The sequence below is a fragment of the Gymnoscopelus braueri genome, assembly GCF_963280865.1.
Source record: "Gymnoscopelus braueri genome assembly, chromosome: 17".
NCBI lineage: Eukaryota > Metazoa > Chordata > Actinopteri > Myctophiformes > Myctophidae > Gymnoscopelus > Gymnoscopelus braueri.
The window spans coordinates 9,039,857-9,061,975 of record NC_137617.1 but is presented as its reverse complement, the minus strand read 5'-3'; the positions used below and the strand labels follow the sequence as shown (position 1 = coordinate 9,061,975).

The 22,119-nt window shown below is 41.8% G+C and overlaps 1 protein-coding gene across 1 annotated transcript in view; it reads right to left on the bottom strand.

Moving 5' to 3' along the window:
• Positions 1-22,119, bottom strand: part of stxbp4 (syntaxin binding protein 4) — a gene marked incomplete at its 5' end in the record, with an annotated part of 100,352 nt that overhangs the window by 28,503 nt on the left and 49,730 nt on the right. The window contains 3 exons of the mRNA XM_080455566.1: positions 8,278-8,327; positions 8,863-8,979; positions 17,011-17,187. Coding sequence (XP_080311692.1) covers positions 8,278-8,327; positions 8,863-8,979; positions 17,011-17,187 — 344 coding nt within the window. The remainder of the gene's footprint in view (positions 1-8,277; positions 8,328-8,862; positions 8,980-17,010; positions 17,188-22,119) is intronic.

The window sequence follows — 22,119 nt, the reverse complement described above, 5'->3', positions numbered from 1 at the left end:
GTTCCAATGGATACAAATGTGCTATTATTTAGTGACACGCTCTTGTTGATTCTTTTCATTGGTTCAACATTTATAAAACCGAAGTTGGCCAGCAATTTTACAAACAAATGGTAAAAAGTTGAAATATGGAGAAACATTAATTATTATCGTTGGTTCAATATTTATAAAACCCACAGAAACACTTGCCCACTTTCATAATTTTCCCAAAAATTGAGGAAATATGAGACGCTTTGTGACCGTGTAGATCTATTTCCACTGCTTTTGTGCGTCACTCTTGTATGCCGAAGTTGGGCAGCAATTTTGCAAACAAAAATGTAAGAAGTTGAAACATGGAGATGCATATAATTTTGGGGGTCCTTGACATGCAAAAGTTTGAGAACCCACTGATATATTAACCTAAGTTTATCAGAAAACTGGATTTAGAAGACATTTGTAGAATGGGTATATGGGTTATGCTGGAGAAGCACACTGAGCTTACCCTCATTCACAGTGACGTAAATGGTAAATGGTGCATTTATATAGCGCTTTTATCCAAAGCGCTTTACATAGATTGTGCATTACATTCACCCATTCACACACACATTCACACACATTCATACACCGATGGTGGAGGAAACCATGCAAGGCACCAACCTGCTCATCGGGAGCAATTAGGGGTTCAGCGTCTTGCTCAAGGACACTTCGACACTAACTCTGGGGGAGCCCCCCAGCCCGGGATCGAACAGGGAACCTTGCGGTTTCCAGTTCACTCTACCCGGCCACTCTACCCTTGAGCCTCTGCCGCCCCACGCCCCACGTCAAGTGAGCAATATGAAACCGTTTCCCTTGTTTGTTTTGATTTTTGATCCCACGATTTTGTAACCCTTTTTTCACCCGGTGCCAATTTTCTAATCCTGGGCGCTACACTCCCCCCACCACTAGGGAGCCCAGGGCCGAGCTCATGCCTTCTTCAATGCATGAGAGCCAACTGACCTTCTTGTCACCTGACAGGGGGGAGTTTCCCTGGTTGGACGTAGCGCGTGGAAGGAACACGTTATTCCAACCAGTTCCTTTCCCCTCCATCAGGCGCCCCGGTTGTCATGGGGGAGGCGGTATAGCGACCAGGTTTACTTGCCCCTATTTACCTTGTTTGTTGACTACGCTTCCTGTTTACTCTACTTACTCTAGATCTCGCACTTCGTCGCTGTCAGGCAGAAACCTCGTATTTGGTCGTGGACCCCCATCTCAAAATATGTTGTTCCAGGGACCCCCAGAAGCTAAAATGTTAGTAAAAACTATTCACTTTAAAAATATATATTCAAAGATTTGCACACATTTTCACGATTTTTCAAAAATAGCCAAAGTATAAGATAATGCTTTTTTTAGCTGAAATCTAAAAGGACACAGACGCTTTCCCGGTCTTAATAAAGGGATAAATAAAGGTTTGAAATGGAAAAGGGGAAAATAAAAAAGTCACATAGGTAGAAAGAGAACAATATAGTGCTTCCAGGTAGCTTGGATACCGGGTAAACATCAAACCTATAGCATCTGTCCAAACAACACGCAAACAAGCAACATGTACTGCACCTTATATAATATATATCTGCATAGAAAACCAGTGGTGTAAAGTAACTAAATACATTTACTCAAAGTACTGTACTTAAGTACAATTTTGAGGTATTTTTTTACTTTACTGGAGGCTTTCCCCATTTTCTGTACTTTTACTTCTACTCCACTACATCTCAGAGGCAAATATACTTTTACTCCACTACAATTGTTTGAAAACTTTAGCTATTAGTTACTTTGTAGATTTAGATTATTATCACAAAACACACATTAACCGCACTTATGATTACCCCACTTACTTACATTAAGTATCTGGAAGGGGCCTGGGACAGACGGGCAAAAAGAACATACATGTGATGTATTTCGTGTCTTTTTTGACAAGACACGAAAATAAAAATTCATTGATTCAAATTCATTCATTCATTCATTCATTCATTCATTAAACACTTCTGCCCTATAAACATTTCGGCCAATACCGAAATATATATAGCGACACATTGTGAGCTTGTAGAACGGCTATTTTCAAAAGATTTTTATACATATTTTACATTTGAAAACGTTTGTACTTTTACTCATGTACATTTTGATTACCAGACTTTTACTTCTAACAGAGTATTTCTACATTGCAGCATTGATACTTTTAGAAATGCGAGTATACTTTCCCCACCACCGTAGAAAACTATCGAAAAAAGGTGCCAGGAAGGGATACAACAAATGGATAGTGTTTCTAGTGTTTTGCGTATCATGATACCGCCAAATGCTTTACTAAGGAGAAAATCTAAGTAAAATGTAAAGATAAGCATGGGAGAAAATAATAATACAAAATAAGGGTGAACAGGGGACAACCAGTTTCAACCTGGCGGCCCCATTTTGGGTATAGGGTATTATTATAGGCTAAACAATGTATTAAATGTTCATAATTAGATTGTTAGATAGGCTAGATCTTTGCTATTCGTTGCACGACGAAGCATGTACTGTTGGGCTTAAAGGGATAGTTCACCACCAAAATTACTTTATTTCTATCGATTAGTCACCCCATGGAGACTTGAATTCATGGATATTTTTTTGTTTTTGTCTCATTCCTAAGGCAATTATTTGATGACCGGCAGCTGTCGTCAAATTATTGGCTTAGGAATGCTAAAAATGCTAACAAATATCCATGAATTCAAGTCTCCATGGGGTGACTAATCGATAGGAAAAAAATGATTATTTGGGGTGAACTACTCCTCGTAGGGTCTTCGTGTTTTAGTCACACCCAGGGCCTTCGGGTCACTTTGACCCGAAGGCCCTGGGTGAAAATTTTCATTTTCATGAAAATTAAAATTTTCATTTTCATATCACATGTTTAGTACAGTAAATAAGGCAAATAGAAGAAGTTTCATAGTGAACAAAATTTTTTACATACTTTTAATTCATGTTGAAAATGTTAAACCGGGTTAAAAGGACCCGAGGACCCTACAAGGGTTAAGTGGTTAAAACAATAATGTCTGCAACATAAGAGTCTGTAAATCAATTAGTTGATTTGTCTATTAATAAGCAGGGGGTCATCAGAGTTACTACAGGGTAGGCTGCCAAATCTTTGTGTGATAGGAACTTGATAGGTTTGGTGTATGGGGAAAAAAAGAGAAAACCAAGTAAACGTTTTTCAAGTATTGAGGGTTTAAGTGGTTAACTGTCTGAAAATACACATTAAAGGAGGAGTTCACCCCCAAAAATTACATATTTTCTATCAATTGCACACCCCATGAAGCCTTGAATTCATGGATTTGTTTTTGTTTTTGTCGCATTCCTAAGCCAATAATTTGATGACTGGGTGTATTTCCGGTAGGAGACACAAATAATCTACTTTGTGTCTCCTACCGGATACATTAGCCGGTAGGAGACAGGAATCAAATTATTAGCTTAAGAATGCGACAAAAACTTTTTAAAAAATCATGAATTCAAGGCTTCATGTGGTGTGCAATTGATAGAAAATAAGTAATTTTTTGGGTGAACTACTCCTTTAACATGAATCCAACACAACAACACACAAGTCTAGGAATCTATTAAATCAATGAAAAAGTTACATTTTATAAAATATGGAGAGGGGGCAGTGGTGGAAGATGTACTCAGATATTTCACTTAAGTAAAAGTAGCAATACCACAATATAAACATACTCTGTTACAGGTAAAAGGCCTGTGTTCAAAATGTTACTTGAGACAAAGTACAAAAGTATTGGCATCAAAATGTACTACAAAAGTAGAAGTACTAATGTTTGAAAATAGCCGATCTACAAGCTCACAACGTGTCGCATCGCGCCGCGTTGTGAGCTTGTAGATCGGCTATTTTCGAACAGCCTAGGTATAAAATAGGGCTAAAAATAGGGCTAAAGTGGTTAATGTCATTTATATATGCAAAGTAACAAGTAACTAAAGTTTTCAAATAAGTGTAGTCCACTGCAATGAACTACAATTAAAAGTACAATATTTACCTCTGAGATGTAGTGGAGTAGAAGTAAAAATATTGCAAATGGGAAATACTCTAGTAAAGTAAAACATAACTCAAAATTGTACTTAAAGGGGAAATCCACCCATTTTCAATATTTAACTATGTCATTAATATAGCATAAAGGAGTTGTGTGGAAATAAGAAAAAATTAAAAAAAAAATTAACATTGCAAAAAAATTTAACATTGCAAAAAAATTAACATTGCAAATTACACCATGATGAGTCATCACAGTGTAATTTGCAATGTTAATTTTTTTGCAATGTTAAATTTTTTTGCAATGTTAATTTTTTTTTAAATTTTTTCTTATTTCCACACAACTCCTTTATGCTATATTAATGACATAGTTAAATATTGAAAATGGGTGGATTTCCCCTTTAAGTACATGTATAGTTACTTTCCACCACTGAGTGGGGGTCCCTGCGTCATCTCTCTCTCAGCTAAAGGGCCCTTGGCCTAAAAAAAGAAAAACGTTGAAGACCCCTGGCTTATAATGTAAGTCTGATAGATTGAATGTCATCTTATCAGGATGTAAAAGTGACCTACATACTGCATGTGCATAACAGCTATAATCTGGTGGCTGGTCGCATTTCATCAACACAACAAAAACTAAACACCAGACCTGGTACATCACGTGTACTGGTCAGCTCCCAGTTACTGATCACTATCACAATCAGCGTTGCCAGATTGCGAGAGCGTTGCGAGAGATATAAGCAACCAGGTCAATGAAAACAAGCCCAAAATTAGCAACTAGGCTACATGAGCACTTCTTCACTACACCAAACGTGTTGTGAGCTTGTAGATCTGCTATTTGTTATACAGTTTTATCTTTTTTTCTGGGCATTGCCTTATTTTTCTTAGAAATAAGGGATGCCCGGCTGGGTGTCCCTTATTTGAATTTCAGGTTAAGTTGGCAGATCTGCTAGTGGCATAGTAGCTGCTAGAGCTATTGCTATGTGTGGCTAATATTGCCCTCAGAATATGGATGCTGGGGTTGAAGTGGTTAATACAAAAACTATACATGTATCAGTGAGACTTTTCCTGGACGTCATCCGTTACTTTTCATGGAAAGTTGACAAACCTACATACAGCGACTTTAATCACTTAAACCCCCAGCACAGCAGCATATTCTGGGAAAACCTTCGCAGAAAAGACTTTGCTTCTGGGGGGGGGAACATATTTTGAGATGGGGGGGGGATCCGCGACTAAATACATATTATTCTGGGTGGTGGTCCTTGACATGAAAAAGTTTGAGGACCACTGACATAGAATTATTTTTTTTTCAAAAAACTGTCTTCTACTGATTTAGAAGACATTTGTAGAATCCCCAGAAGCAAAGATTTGAGTTACAAATGTTTGCTTTAAAAAATATATTCAAAGATTTGCACACATTTAGCAGATCTACAAGCTCATAGCGCAGCACTCGGTGCCGCGCTATGAGCTTGTATATCTGCTATTTTTGAATAGCCAAAGTATAACATAATGGTTAAAGTGGTTAAAATCCAAATCTTTCCTGGTCTTAATGGGTTAATGTACTGTAGAGCGAAAACAGAAAAGACACCGGTACAGTGCCCTGAGGGACTCCGCTTAAACAACGTAATGAGGTTTAAGTGGTTAAACACACGTTGTTGAGTGTGTGAACTGATGAGTCGTGCTGCAGGTGAAACAGTGGGTGGTCGTTAACAGCTCTTTAAATGCATGTTGTGGTGGAGACGCGTTTGTCGGAGCAAAGGATGCTGGGAGATGAGCACAGGCTAATGAGCTAAGCTAACGGCGGGGGCCCTCATTACGCAGCTGTCAGGGTCAGTGACACGTGCGCGCGGCACACACACACACACACACACACACACACACACACACACACACACACACACACACAGTATATAATACTATATAGATGTTCAGCTTGTACATCTGCTGTTTTTTGCCCTTTACGAAAACCTATACCTATAATGACATGCCCAAAAAACATCCTTTCCCCAAAATCGATTACCGTATTTGATTCAAATTGATTATCTTCTTTAATTCGTTTGAGTTGAATACCAAGGACATCAATGGAAACAAGACCGCAAGGATTCTTCTGAACAGACCTTTTAGACAAAGGGTTTTAACTGTACTCGTGCTGTTTTACATTTCTGCCTAATAAAATATTCAATCAATCAATCAATAGTTGATTGAATCAATTCGTGTGACCAGCTGTTGCACCCGTGCAAATGAGACAGTGCCAGCATTTGTGCTTATGCTTTATCTTCCTCAGATAGGAAGAGAACACAAAACAATTGCCTATTTCTCAAATTCGACTCTATTCTACTATAGTCGTGTGAACATTTTGCCGGCATAAGTACAGTAACAGACACACACACACACACACACACACACACACACACACACACACACACACACACACACACACACACACACACACACACACACACACACACACACACACACACACACACACACACACACACACACACACACACACACACACACACACACACACACACACACACACACACACACACAGTCTGAGAGCAGTCTGTTGCTATTACACACACACGTACATACACACACACACAACGTCTGAGAGCAGTCTGTTGCTATTAGCAACAATTGAAGTGGTTCATAGGGAGGCAGGAAGCCGCGAGGAGGCGGGGCCTCTCTAATGAACAGCACACTGTCAATCACACACCTGACCCAGGCTAACACACCGGCCAATCATAAACAGCTCCACTCTGTCACTGTTTCTCAACATTGGGCCCGGGGTCCACCAAAGGGTCCAAATCGACCCTTTACGTGTCTGTATAACCAAGCAGTGTAATAAACGTATCGTCGCTGTTGGGCAGAAACCTCTTATCTCCATATTTCAACTTTTTGTGTTTTTTTGTGAATTAATGACCTACAGATCCACAAGCTCGCAAAGCAGCGCGAAGCAACGTGTTTCGAGCTTGACGCTCCACTACTTTTGCTATTTTTGAATTTTGAATCCTGAAAACAGTTTTGGACATAAGAGGTTTCCACCCGACAGAGAAGATATTCAGCCAATGAAAAGTATTATCAAGAGCTAGGGCCTGTCACAATTATTACCTAATCGCCTTTTTAAAACATTTTCCAAAAATAGCAGAAATAGCTGATCTACAAGCTTACAACGCGTCACGAAGTAACGCTTTGTAAGCTTGTGCTTGTAGACCAGCTATTTCTGCCATTTTGAAAATGATTAAATATGTCAGTAATCTCTTCGTATATTTTAAGTTATTTGTCATTTCTGCCCTGTGCAATTTTTGATCATGAAGCCTAAAAGGCAAATTGAAATTTAGTTTTGTATTCATAAGTTCCGATTCAATGGAAAAAAAGACAATTAATTGAGTGACGATTAATTGTCATCTTAAATTTGTAATCGTGACCCTAACGAGCCCTAACGACAGCATGTAACTAATAACCTGTGATCCATTGGAACACTGCTCTTTTCCCCCCCCATTAAGACCTGGAACGCATCTGTGTCACTTTAGATTTCTTTGGCTATTCAAAAACAGCAGATCTACAAGCTCATAGCGCGGCACTCTGCTATTTCTGAAAAATCTTGATTTTCTTTTTTTCAGATTTCTTTAAAAAAACTGTTGGGATTTAGAACACATTTTTAAGAATCGCCTCAGGTCTTAATTGGTTAAAAGTAACGGTTTCGGACATACAAGGGTTCCAATCCGACAGCGACGACATTCTAACCATTACTTATTAACATAACATTATAGCGTTGTTCAGTGTATGCTGAAACGGTTTAACCCATTCAATCCGGGAAATAATCTGTGTCATTTTAGCTTGTAGCTATTGGTTTTCAAAGTGGGGTCCGGGGACCTCCAGGGGTCCTTAGGGGGATTCCAGGGGTAGTTAATGTAGCATCACAATCATCGACTTTAACCATTATTTTATACTTTGGCTATTCAAAAATAGCAGATATACAAGCTCTTGTAGATCTACTATTTTTGAAATACCATATTTGAATATATACTTTTTTACTCAAATCTTTGCTTCTGGGGGGTCCCTGGAAAAGAATATATTTGGAGATGGGGATCCACGGCCAAATACATATAATCCTTGACATGAAAAAGTTTGAGCACCGCTGATATAGCAATATAAACGTTTTTCAGAAAACTGTTAGGATTTAGAAGACATTTTTAGAATCGGTCTGAGGTCTTAATGGGTTAAGGAGTTTGAGGAGTTTGCCAGACAGTCGGTACAGTCTCTCTTACCTGTAGTTCATGGAAGGGCCTTGGTTTTCAACCAGAAACTCTTGAACTGTCTGCGAACAGAGACAAAAAAGTCCAACACGTCACTTGAGTCATCAGTACACACAATCCCATGATGCAACTGTTCATTGTTCTGCTCAAGGGTGAACACACCTGCGCTGACACATCACTTAGAAAGGTTTCTTTCACGCAAGTTTTTGTCGTCGTTATACAAATCCAATCTAAGCTCAAGTTTTGGAAATAAAATAACATTTTCGGAAAAAGTTTCCTTTGCAATAAAGCCCACAGTTCTCCAATAAAAGCTCAATATATAAATGTGTTCGACAGTCTTTATAACACACACAACAACAAACACAGAAAAGGATGACACATTCACCAACATTTTCAAAGGGAGCTGGCCATGAAAACCTAAATGCTAAAAGCTCACAACGAGATCTGCTACTTTTGGTGAATGTTCCCCAGACTAGGGAAGTTGTTTGGCGGCCCCATTGTATTAAAACTGAGGACCATCTAAGGGTCCCGGACCCCCTGGTGAAGACCCCTGGTCTAGATGATATCTACAGGCTGCATGTTGATTCTTTCTCTCACCTCCACGAAGCTAAGGAGTTTCCCTGTAGATATCTCAAAACCCTTTTTGGCCCCTTCGCTCTTCCGTAGCTGACATTCCAGGACGGCCACCTTCTTCTTCAGCTCCTCGGTGTCCTCCTGGGGAGGAAAACATGAAAACGAGAAGAAGAAGAACAAGAAGGTTTCTACTGGTTCTACCGAGTGAAAACCCGCCCTCGCTGCAGTTGCAGCCAATAGCAGTCGTTTCCGGTAGCATTTCCGACCGGATATAGAAAGATGGCGGACTTCAAATCACTGAAAAACAGGCTTCAAAACGAAACCAATGGCGCCACTTTGTCCATTCTTTTTTACAGTCTATGAGTTGTATCAACAGAATAATAACTATGGGGGGAAAAACTGATTCTGAATGTGGTGCATTTCTTTGGTCTTGAGACATCTGTAGCTCTTAGGCCTCTGTGAGCCAAGGGGGCAGAACAGTCCATTGTTGGCGTGACGATACTAACCCATTAAGACCTGAGGCTGATTCCACAAATACCGTCTAAATCAGCTAGTTCTCACACTTTCCCGATTTTAAAAAAATGTTCAAAAATTGCAGATGTACAAGCTCGCAGCGCGGCACGAAGTGACGCGCTGTGAGCTTGTGCATCTGCAATTTTTGAATATAGCCAACGCAGAAATCTAAAATGACAGATGCTTTCCCGAGCCATGCTTTATTATGAGCCAGGAGCCTTAACTTAGACTGACAGCGTAGAAAGACTCGAAGGAAGTGTGAAGTGATTTCTTTTTTTTGTGCGAACACATCACGTTTTTTTCCGTGAGAAAGGAGAGGATAGAGGTAGAGTTACAGCAGGAGAGAAAAGAAAACCAAAAGACTGAAACAGGTAAAATATCTTAAGACATACTATACATATATACAGATAATAATAAAAACAAGTCCCTTCATCGAGACACGGAACCCCTAACTGCTCCTATGAGCATGTTGGTGCCTTGCATTGGTTTCCTCCGCCGTCTGTGTGTGAATGTGTGTGTGTGTGTGTGTGTGTGTGTGTGTGTGTGTGTGTGTGTGTGTGTGTGTGTGTGTGTGTGTGTGTGTGTGTGTGCACGCGTGCGTGCGAATGAGTGAATGTAATGGACACTGTAGATATAAACGCACCATTGGTGCTATATAATTGCAGCATGCATTCACCCTTTATGAAGCTCATCAAGGATACCTTTCTCCTGAGAGTACAATGGCAGTTCATTAGACAACTGAGTCCATTAATGTGTCTGTGTGTCTGTGTGTCTGTGTGTGTGTGTGTGTGTGTGTGTGTGTCCCACCTTCAGCCCACTGATGTGATGTGTCGCTATCACCATGGGAACAAGTGTCCCTGAGTCCTCCACACAGTGTACAGTATTCTGAATGAGTCTATGGAACAATGCTGTTTTATTTCCCATCTATTCATTATTCCATTATAATGACATATAATAAGATATTATACCTTAGCAAGTCTTGTCTAAGTAGACTAATAGCATGCTAGATGCAGAGCATTGTAGGCTTAGACCAGTGATTCTCAACGGTTTTTAAATGTCAAGGACCTCCAGAACTCTGAGAGTTACAGACCTGTAAGGGGGCCATTTGGAACCGCCTCAAGGAACCCTAAGGGTCCCTGGACCCCACTTTGAGAATCACTGGGCTAGAAAATGCCACTTGTGTTGAAATGGTGGTTTTTAGTTTTGAAGTTTTATCTCGTTATTTTTTTCTTTTTCAGTGTGGTGTTTGATTTCAATTTGGTTTTAGTTAGAACTTGTCCATAGTTTTGTTTTAAGAATTGACTAATTTTCGTTTATTTTTCCATTTAGTTTTTTTCAGGTTTCATGAGGAAAGCCTTGATTTATCGAAGCTGGAAAAACATAGGATGGAAGAATGCCTGACATCATATATATGATGATAGTGGAGATAGTTTTGCATTGCTTGAATTTTGTTTGGATTTTAGTTTGTCGGAGTTTGTATTTAGTTTTGAATTTAGTTTGTCAGAGTTTGTATTTAGTTTTGATTATTGTTTCACTTAACCACAGAAAAATGCTTGTCTTAGTTAAACTACTGCACAATAACCCTGCGTCTTACCATCACCATGCAGCAGCTCAGCTTTTTTTCATGTATCTATTTTGTTTAGTTTGTATTGTTGTTTTGTGTGTATTTTTGTACAGCACACCCAGGTTGAAAAGTCAGGGAGGTGTGCGAAGGTATGAATAATAAATAATATCAAATCTGTGTAGCCTGAGGGCTAGTGCGGTGCAGTCACACTGCAGAGCACCCAGCGCTCGCCTCGCACGCACCAGGTGCTGGACGCCTACTCAGCACATCATCATCGTCAGCTGGTCATCTGGGAAACCTTGTATGTGCAGAACCCAGCGGTTCTTCAAACAGCTTTCACGGTACAGTAAAGCAGTGGGGTCCTTTGTGGGCAAAAGCAATGGTGTAAAGTAACTAAGTACATTTACTCAAGTACTGTACTTAAGTACATTTTTTTGTTATTATTACTTTTCTGGAGTATTTCCAATTTTCAATACTTTTACTTCTACTCCGCTACATCTCAGAGGCAAATGTTGTACTTTTATTCGACTACAATTATTTGAAAACTTTAGTTGCTGGTTACTTTGCAGATATAAATTATTACATTATAAAACATACATTAACTGCTTTAGCCCTATTTTACACAGGCTATTTGAAAATAGCAGATCTACAAGCTCACATGTAGATCTGCTATTTTCAAAGATATTAGTACATTTACTTTTGGAACTTTAAGTATATTTTGAAGCCAACACCTTTGTACTTTTACTCAAGTAACATTTTGAACACAGGCCTTTTACTTGTGACAGAGTATTTTTATATTGTGGCATTACTACTTTTACTTAAGTAAAACATCTGAGTGCTTCTTCCACCACTGGGCAAAAGTAGTTAAAGTAGCATCACAATCGTTTTAACCACTTTATCCATTTATATGTTGGCTATTCAAAGCACGTGCACAAGCTCGCAGCTCGTACATGTGCTATTTTTTTAAATATTAGAAAAAATATCGAAAATGTTTGGACGTTTTTAAATAATTTGGATTTTTTTTTTGTGCATGAAAATGATTGAGAACTAATACTGCAGTAAAGGACCCACAGATTGATATGTATTTGGCCCAAACACCCCCATCTGAAAAGATCTTGTAAAGAGCTGTTAAAATCTTTTCAAAATGATTAAAGATTTTTCAAATGGCTTTGTAAATAGCTTGTAGATCGGCTATTTTCAAACAGACTAAGTATTACAGTACATGGGGCTGACGTGGTTAATGTACGTTGTGCTTGTATATAGATCTTGCTCTAGAGCTTGTAGATCGGTTATTATCTAATAGTAAAAAATATAAAATAGTTAATAGTTAAAGTATATAAAACTGTTCCTCATTTTGCTGGGGACCCCCGGGAACCCCCTCAAGGACCCCTGGGGGTCACGACACGTTGCAAAGCGACGTGCTGTGAGCTTGTAGATTGGCTATTTCCGCTACTTTTGCACAATGATCTTGTGTGACGGAGTGTAAGGGCTTCATTTATACATTTATTTAAAACCTAAAGTTTAAATCTGGAGATAGAAGGTTTTCCTTGCTGATGTGCAGGTGGCTGTGCTGTTTCACACAGGAGGTCTCTGCCAGGCGGGAGGTTGCTATCCAGATTCTATATAAATAACCTCTGGTTGGACACGTCACTGAGACATCATTATGAGGCAGGCAACACAGAGACGCAAGCACGCTCACGCACACACAGACAGACAGACAGACAGACAGACAGACAAGAGAGACAGAGAGACATAGAGAGCGAGACAGAGAAACAGAGTCAGACACACAGACAGACAGAAACTCAGAGACAGACAGACACTCAGAGAGACAGACAGACAGACAGACAGACAGACAGACAGACAGACAGACAGACAGACAGACAGAGAGAGAGAGAGAGAGAGAGAGAGAGAGAGACACACACACACACACACACACACACACACACACACACACACACACACACACACACACACACACACACACACACACACACACACACACACACACACACACACACACACACACACACACACACACACACACACACACACACACACACACACACACACACACACACACACACACACACACACACACACACAGACAGACAGACAGACAGACAGACAGACAGACAGACAGACAGACAGACAGACAAGAGAGACAGAGAGACACAGAGAGCGAGACAGAGAAACAGAGTCAGACACACAGACAGACAGACAGACAGACACTCAGAGAGACAGACACTCAGAGAGACAGACACTCAGAGAGACAGACACTCAGAGAGACAGACACTCAGAGAGACAGACAGACAGACAGACAGACACTTTGTCACTGAATAATACAAAAGCAAACACTGACCTAGATTCACAAGGCTGAGATCAGGAGAGCACAGAAAACACGGAAAAGAGGAAAGAACAGAGGAAGGGAGTCAGCCTTGGGTGGACAGAGAAAGGTGAGCTAGCACACTGGTTCTCTAACTTCATCGTGCCAAGGAGCACACTGGTTCTCAAACTTCATCGTGCCAAGGAGCACACTGGTTCTCAAACTTCATCGTGCCAAGGAGCACACTGGTTCTCAAACTTCATCTTGCCGCGGACCCCCAAATTGATATTATATTTGGCCGCGGACCCCATCTGAAAACGTTTTGTGCCAGGGACCCCCAGAAGAGAAGATTTGTGTTAAAAAAAACACTTTCAAGATGTTTCACAAAAATTCAAAAATTTCAGATGAGCTTGTAAATCTGCTATTTTTGAATAGCCGACATATAAATGGATAAAACGGTTAAAACGATTGTGATGCTATGTTAACACATTTTGCTGGGGACCCCCTGGAACCCTCTCAAGGACCCGCAAATTGTGCAAATCTGTGCAAATTGTGCAAATTGTGCAAATATTTGAATACATATATGTTTTTTAAAATTTTTTTTAAACTATCATTGCTTCTGGGGGTCCTTGGAACAACATATTTTGATGGTCCTTGACATGAAAAAGTTTGAGTACCACTGATATGACTTTTTTTTTCAAAAAACTGTTTTTTAACAGATTTGCAAAAATCTTCATGAATTTTCAAAAATAGCAGATCTACAAGCTCATAGGGCGGCACTCGGTGCCGCCCTATGAGCTTGTATATCTGCTATTTTTGAATAGCCAAAGAAATCTAACATGACAGAGATGCATTCTTGGATTGATTGCGGGTTAAATGATATAAATGTATGAATGCACTGAATTTTACAATTGTCTGAGGGGAGAACTGTCAAGTCTTGCCCAAATATGGGAATGCGCCCGAATATGGAGTGTGTGTGTGCATGTGTGTGTGTGTGTGTGTGTGTGTGTGTGTGTGTGTGTGTGTGTGTGTGTGTGTGTGTGTGTGTGTGTGTGTGTGTGTGTGTGTGTGTGTGTGTGTGTGTGTGTGTGTTGAAGGGGGCAGAGGCGTCATTTCAGAAAATAAAAACTACGGGGGTGACAAATCTCTTTTTTTTTTAACTTAAACCCTATTTATTTACCCAGGCTTTTGGCAATTAATTTGTTATTTTGTGTACTATAAAGCGACCTTGGGTTTCTGAAAGGCGCTATATAAATCCAAGTTATTATTCAGTGCCTCTCAAACGTTTTTGTGCCCAGGACCCCCAAATTGATATATATTTGGCTGTGGGCCTAGCCTGACACAAATTTTCATTTCGTTTCACTCCATTATTCAGTCTGAAAGCCCTCTCAGTGGAGCCGTTTTCTGAGATGGGGGCGTGGCCAAAGTGGGACTCTTTGGCGATTGGTTCATACTGGATGATCCCGATCCCTATTGGGTCGTTTAGATTTGCAAACGAGAAAACCCCTCCTTCTACAGCGTCATGCACCAGACCCTGAATGCGAGGCTAGCGATTTTAGGGGCTGGAGCCAGGCTACCGCGGGCCCCCATCTGAACATGTTTTATGCCAGGAACGCGTGATTTGTGAACCTACCCGAGCGGTTGGCAAAACCCTGCTCCCAACCGCGCACCTGGCACGTTGTGAGCTTATTGATCGGGTATTTTCAGGGAAAGCTTTCCCCACAATAAGGATGCTAGGGTTTAAGTGGTTTAAGTTCTTTAAAGGACGACTTCACCCATTTTCAACCTATCTTCATATAACAGATCCTCACTAATGCTCCTGATAAAATGGTGTCATTTAGTTCTACTCAGTCTGTGTCTCATAGGAGGGCTGTGGACACTTCAGAAACCCGTCTACCAGTGACATCATCGCTAGGAAGGATTTTTTTCCCTTCATTATTTCAATGTTTTTATTTGTATTTGTATTAACGCAGGAAAGCCTGTAGTTTCTATTATCTTGGATTCCCCATCGATGATGTCACTGGTAGAAGGGTTTCTGAACTGTCCACAGCCCTCCTCTGAGACACAGACTGAATCAACCCGATCGCCAGAGGAAACGTTCTCATTGAACGTTTTTCAAATTCCGTGCATAGACAACTGGAAAACCCGAAAATCCGTGCATAGCCGCCTCACATCTCCCCCATTGTGACTAAACCATTTCGGAGGCGCGCAGTCTCAAGGGAACTGTCGCCACGTAAGGGACCACCGAGTGAGCTAAAGCGAGCGAGTTGCCGTCCCGAACGTTGCGACGTTCCCTTGAGCGTACTCAGCGCCGTTTGAGTTACGTACCGATAGGCACAGAATCGTAAATTTTGTTGTGGGGACTGCTCTGCTTCCGGGTTTTTCCGGGTTGCAACTGGTTACGCCCACCGTGGGACTCGCCGTACATATGCACAGATTTTCGGGGTTTCTAGGCGACTATGCACGGAATGACGTGCACTGGATCCGTGCAATGTATACTAAATTCTCTGGCGATCAGGCTGGACTGAATAGACAAAAATGGTGCCATATTATCATGAGCATTAGTGAGGACCAATTATATGAAGACAGGTTGAAAATGGGTGAAGTCGTCCTTTAAGTTCTTTTTCAAACCTGCTGCTGTCAACATTATTGTTTTAGACATTATTTTATCTAGGCTACAAAAAAAAACATTTATTTATTTTGAGAATTTTTTTTTTTATTTAGTTTTTTTTTTTACTCATGTGAACTAGGTTGCACTAATAATTTTCACTGAGTGTGTGAAATTACCCCCGGCGTATACCCGGCTCCCCCTGGGTTGGTGTCAAAGTATCCTTGAGCAAAGACACCGAGCCCCTAACTGCTCCCGAAGAGCAGGTTGGTGCCTTGCATTGGTTTCCTCTGCCATCGGTACGTGAATGTGTCAATGTAATGCACATTAGAATAGAATAGTCCCCAATCCTTGGGGTGTTGTTTTTGTTGTCACTATATATTTGCACATACGTGAAATTTGTCCTCCTCATTTACCAATCCTAGGAGCAGAGAGCGCTATTCTACGGCGCTCAGGGAGCAATTAGGCGTTAACCCATTAAGACCGGGAAAGCATCTCTGTCATTTTAGATTTCTTTGGCTATTCAAACATAGCAGATATACAAGCTCATAGCGCTCCGCTCATATGAGCTTGTAGATCTGCTATTTTTGAAAAATCATGTAAATGTGTGCAAATCTTTGAATATATGTATTTTTTAAAGCGAACATTTGTAACTCAAATCTTTGCTTCTGGGGGTCCCTGGAACTAAATATTTTGAGATGGGGGTCTGTGGGCAAATAGATATCGTTTAGGTCCTCCTTGACATGAAAAGGTTTGAGCACCGCTGACATAGAAACATACGCTTTTCAGAAAACTGTTTGGTTTGATTTAGAAGACATTTGTAGAATCGGCCTCAGGTCTTGATAGTCCTGCTCATGGGGACATACATCGACACATTGCTGGCCTGGCCTGGAATCGAATCCTGGGACAACCAGGGCCTCTGGCTTCCCAGGCGGGCTCACTAACCACTCAACTACATTGTGAAGCACTTAGGATAAAGGCGCTGAATAAGAAAATGCTTTATTTGCTTGCCAGTCCCCCATTTTGTTTTAAGTCACTTAGACTTAAAACAAAAAAACCCATGTTGGACTAAATGTGTTTAGCAACATGCTAGCAAACGTTGCTAGCCAGTGATCCACCTGCACGGTGCATCGTCATGTCTAAAACACCCTCCAAGCCGTTTACCTTGGCCTGGGGCGTCTGCTCGAGCCTCTGGGTCTTCAGCTCGGCGATCTCCGCCTCCAGGAGGTGGATCACCTCCTCGTAGTCCATCTCCATCCCTCGAGTGTGTCTCTGAGCCTCCTCCGCGAGCTGGATCCGGCTCCGCAAGGCCCGGCTCTCCTCCACTCCGGCTTTCACCTCCTATACACAGGGGAGAGAGACATTGTAAGAGAGAGAGAGGGTGTGAGAGAGGACGTGAGTAGCAGTAAAATAAGTAGTTCAATTTTCTTTCTTCTTTTTTTTTTAACTTAAAGTGGCACTATTAAATGTCATTTTTGCCCAATCTGTATGATAGAGCATGTTAATACAATATAACTTATACAATTGGGGTGGTTGTATTTTGTCTCTCTGCTTGAGACATTTAGATCGTGTCAAAGGTCATGTCTCGCCTAGACACAGGATCTGACCAAAATTCAAGTCAAGATTAAATGTATCCCCTGAGCAAGCAGGCAGGTTCTATTAGCTCAATGGTAGGAATGTCTGCACTTGTGCAGGAAACCAGGTTCAAATCCAGGGTAGAAGAGGAAAGTTACCTACTGTAGTGCATAGTGATGAGCGGGTCGACCCGTAACCCGCGGGACCCGCGGGTCAACCCGCGGCGCGGGTAGGTCGAGTCAGGATTTCAGAGGAAAGTATGCGGGCTACGGGTGAGCGGGTCAGCCGCTCTCACACGCAAAAAAAAAAAAAAAAACCCTATTTTGAACAACATGCTTGTTTATTCAGCCCATGACAATGTTGTGCTACTGTAGACATTTAAAGGGACTTTGGGTACTTAAAAGAGCGCTATATAATATATATGTTACAGGGTGAATGGAGAACCAGGGTGATTGAAGAAGGCTCGCTCGTTTTTACCCACCCAGCAATTCTGTAGAAGAAACACTAGAGGGAGCCACAAGCCAGGCTTGTGCACAAGCACATATGGCCGTGACCACCCACACACACACAGTCACACACACACACACACACATGCGCGCGCACGCACACGCGCTCATGCTTTCAATGGACTGTTAAGATACTTTTATTGTGTTCTGCTGGCTTTTGTTTTAGTTTCTCCCTGACACACACACACACACACACACACACACACACACACACACACACACACACACACACACAGTGATCCATGAAAAGAACTATTCTGTCCCTATCGGTTTACAAATCAAACGGCGCTGAGTCGACTAGTGGAGCGTCGGCCGGTCACCGCGGGCACTCGCGCCTGGAGGCGCGAGGGCGCGCTTCCTCGGCCTCAAGCTCCACTAAGTCGGCGCGCCGTGCGTGTGAACGCGTGTTCAGCGTTCCCCTCATAGATATTATGGTTCCCCTAGCTTAGCTTCCTGGTTGCTATGTGGGGGGGAACAACAAAAGACAGGTCTCCGTCGGCGCATCAAAGCCCCGCCTCTCCGCGCTCTCCTTCTCCTCCTCGGAGGAGGAGGAGAAGGAGAGAAGGAGAGGACGGGACGGTTTAAAACGCGAGGAGGAGGAGGAGGAGGAGGCTCCTCTTCCTCGCGAGCCTCGCGTAATAACCCCCCGCCTCGCAGCGCCGTCCTCCTCCTCCTCCTCGCGAGCCTCGCTAATAAACCCTGTCTCGAAAAGCCCCGCCTCGCCCCGAAGGAGCCCCGTGCCTAAAAACGAGCGCTCTGTCTTCAATCACCCTGGATCTCCATTCACCCTGTGACATATATATATATTCCCACCGCGGGTCGCGGGGCGGGTTGAGCCATAGATTTATATATGGGTTCGCGGGGCGGGTTGAGGCGGGTTGGGTTCCGTGGCGGGTTGGGGCGGGGCGGGTCATGAAAAAACCTGACCCGCACATCACTAGTGCAGCTTTAAGTGAGTAGCAATGTATGTTTTGTCCTAATCTAAATCTGCAATCTAACTAAAGTTTTCAAAATTGTAGTAGTAAAGCATACAATATTTGCTTCTGAGATGTAGCGGTGTAGTAGGAGCACGACACTGATAAATGGACACACTCAAGTAAAGTAAAAGTACCTCATTAACTGTACTTAAAGGGATAGTTCACCCCAAAAAGATATATATTTCTATCGATTAGCCACCCCATGGAGACTTGAATTCATGGATTTTTTTTTGTTTTTGTCTCATTCCTAACTCCTAAGACAATAATTTGATGACAAGCGGACCGGTAGGCAGCGGTTCCGTTAGGAGACACAAAGGAGACTCTTTGTGTCTCCTACCGGAACCACTGCCGGTCATCAAATTATTGTCTTAGGAATGCGACAAAAACAAAAAAATATCCATGAATTCAAGTCTCCATGGGGTGACTAATCGATAGGAAAAAAGTTATTCTGGGGTGAACTATCCCTTTAAGTACAGTACTTGAGTAAATGCACTTACTTTCTACCAATGGTTGTGAGCAGGATAGACAGACGCTATCGATACTGTGAATTCAATGCTCAAAGTTCTCAAACGTTTCGAATTCCTTCCAACCAGGACCACCAGTTTGGTAGGCATTAAAGGCCACAGACCCCCATATAACCCTGAGAGTGCACAAATGGAACCAAATGGACCCGTAAGGGTTCCGTTTGTAGACTCTCAGAGTTACAGACCTGTACGGGTCCATTTGGTTCCTAACTTTCAATCGTTTAGCTGGGGATCCCCTGGAACCCACTCAAGGACCCCTCTTTGAGAAACACTGGTTTTAAAGTTTACATTCACAGCTAGATCCCACAACCGTATACTTATATAGGCTATACAGCTACAGTACATTTTCTGTAGCTGCAAAATTACGATCTCACGTAAAAAATTAAATAAAATCACCCACTCTGTTACAGTACACCTGTAATGGTGTGATCACAATAAAATAGATTCTGATATTCAAATGTGTGACGGTTAATGTGTTTATATAAAAGGAGTGGGCAAAATTATTTTGTGCAAGCTTCCTCCAACATAGAGCACATTAAGCCATTCAAACCGGGAACGCATCTGTGTAACCACTTTATCCATATTTTATACTTTGGCTATTCAAAAATTACGCGCACACACACACACACACACACACACACACACACACACACACACACACACACACACACACACACACACACACACACACACACACACACACACACACACACACACACACACACACACACACACACACACACACACACACACACACACACACACACACACACACACACACACACACACACACACACACACACACACACACACACACACACACACACACGTTTCTCAAGGCCATACTCCTCCTTGAGTTTTCAGTGACATCTGACTCATTCCAAATGAGCAGCTCACCAGCATTCACTGTAATAACTTCTCTTCAACAAGGACTTGATAGTGTATGACTCCCGGGAATTCAAATACTCTGAGCTGGGTGTAGAGGCAATACTGTACATGGCTGTTTTTGATGTATTTTTTTATCCCTGCTCTTGCTCTATCTCTGCTTCTGGTCAGATTGAATTCAATTCAATCGGGAACATTTTACCCATTTAATTATTGCAACACATGGAATACAGTTCTACTTGGCGCTAATTGCTCCGCTCTCAAGATGTTCCCTACATTTTGCTAAGCAGCATGCTAAGCAAAATCAGGGAATGCTATGTAAAAAAAAACATACTATAGGTATACATGAGCCGGCCCATGGCAAGACATTTAATCAGATGAAGTTGAGTCATACAAACTTGAAATTCAGTTTAACATTAAAGCCATAGAACATTGAATTCAGTTAACTTTAGAGCCGTGCAAACACTGAATTACATTTTACTTTAGAGCCATGCACACATGAATTTCAGTCACTTTTGAGTCATGCAAGATATAAAGTGGAGTCTGGGGTGGTGGAGGAAAGCTTTGCCAGCAGCAGCAGAATGTGGCAGCAATTGAAGAGCAGAGATCCAGTGAGAGAGTCTATTTAAATGGGCCACCTTGTTGAATGAGCTGTGATTGGTGTGTAGACTGACAGCTGATTATAGCTGAGGCATGTATGACTCCAGAATCTATGGACATTTAGGTTTTTATTGAGTTATAGGCCAAAACGTGTGCCACGATGTGACACGTTGTGAGCTTGTAGATCGGCTATTTTCAAACAGCCAAAGCATGCAGTATATGGGGTTGAAGTGGTTAATGTATGTTTTGTAATGATAATCAAAATCAAAATAAATAATAATAAAGATACCTCAACATTGTACTTAAGTACAGTACTTTGTTGTTATTATGTGCTTAGTTACTTTCCACCACTGCAAATAAACCCCTTGATTCTCTCCTTTAGTGTTAGGTAAAGTAGAATGAATAGGTGAATGTCATGACTCATGACGTTACTGCTGACATTAAAAAATAATACAATGCCTCTCACCAAGACAACTGCAGCTGTTCTCTTTTCATATTCGCTTATGTAACACACAATTAGTGGAAGAATGAGAGCAGGCTGGCAAACCTGCTGTCTTCAGTGTTTAGAGAGACTGTACTGCACTATGAAAACCACGAGTAATGTACCACTGCTGTCCTACTGTCTGTCTCTCCTACGCTGTCTCCCTCTCAACTTTCCTAATGTCTCTCCTACGCTGTCTCCCTCTCAGCTTTCCTAATGTCTCTCTCCTACACTGTCTCCCTCTCAGCCTTATTACCGTCTCTCCTATGCCGTCTGCCTGTCTCCCTCTAAGCTTTCTGTCTGTCTCTCCTACGCTGTCTGTCTCTCAGCTTTCCTATTGGCTATCTCTCCTACGCTGTCTGCCTCTTAGCTTTCCTAATGTCTCTCCTACGCTGTCTCCCTCTCAGCTTTCCTAATGTCTCTCCTACTCTGTCTCCCTCTCAGCTTTCCTAATGTCTCTCCTACGCTGTCTCCCTCTCAGCTTTCCTAATGTCTCTCCTACGATGTCTGCCTCTCAGCTTTCCTAATGTCTCTCCTACGCTGTCTGCCTCTCAGCTTTCCTAATGTCTCTCCTACACTGTCTCCCTCTCAGCTTTCCTAATGTCTCTCCTACGCTGTCTGCCTCTCAGCTTTCCTAATGTCTCTCCTACACTGTCTCCCTCTCAGCTTTCCTAATGTCTCTCCTACGCTGTCTGCCTCTCATCTTTCCTAATGTCTCTCCTACT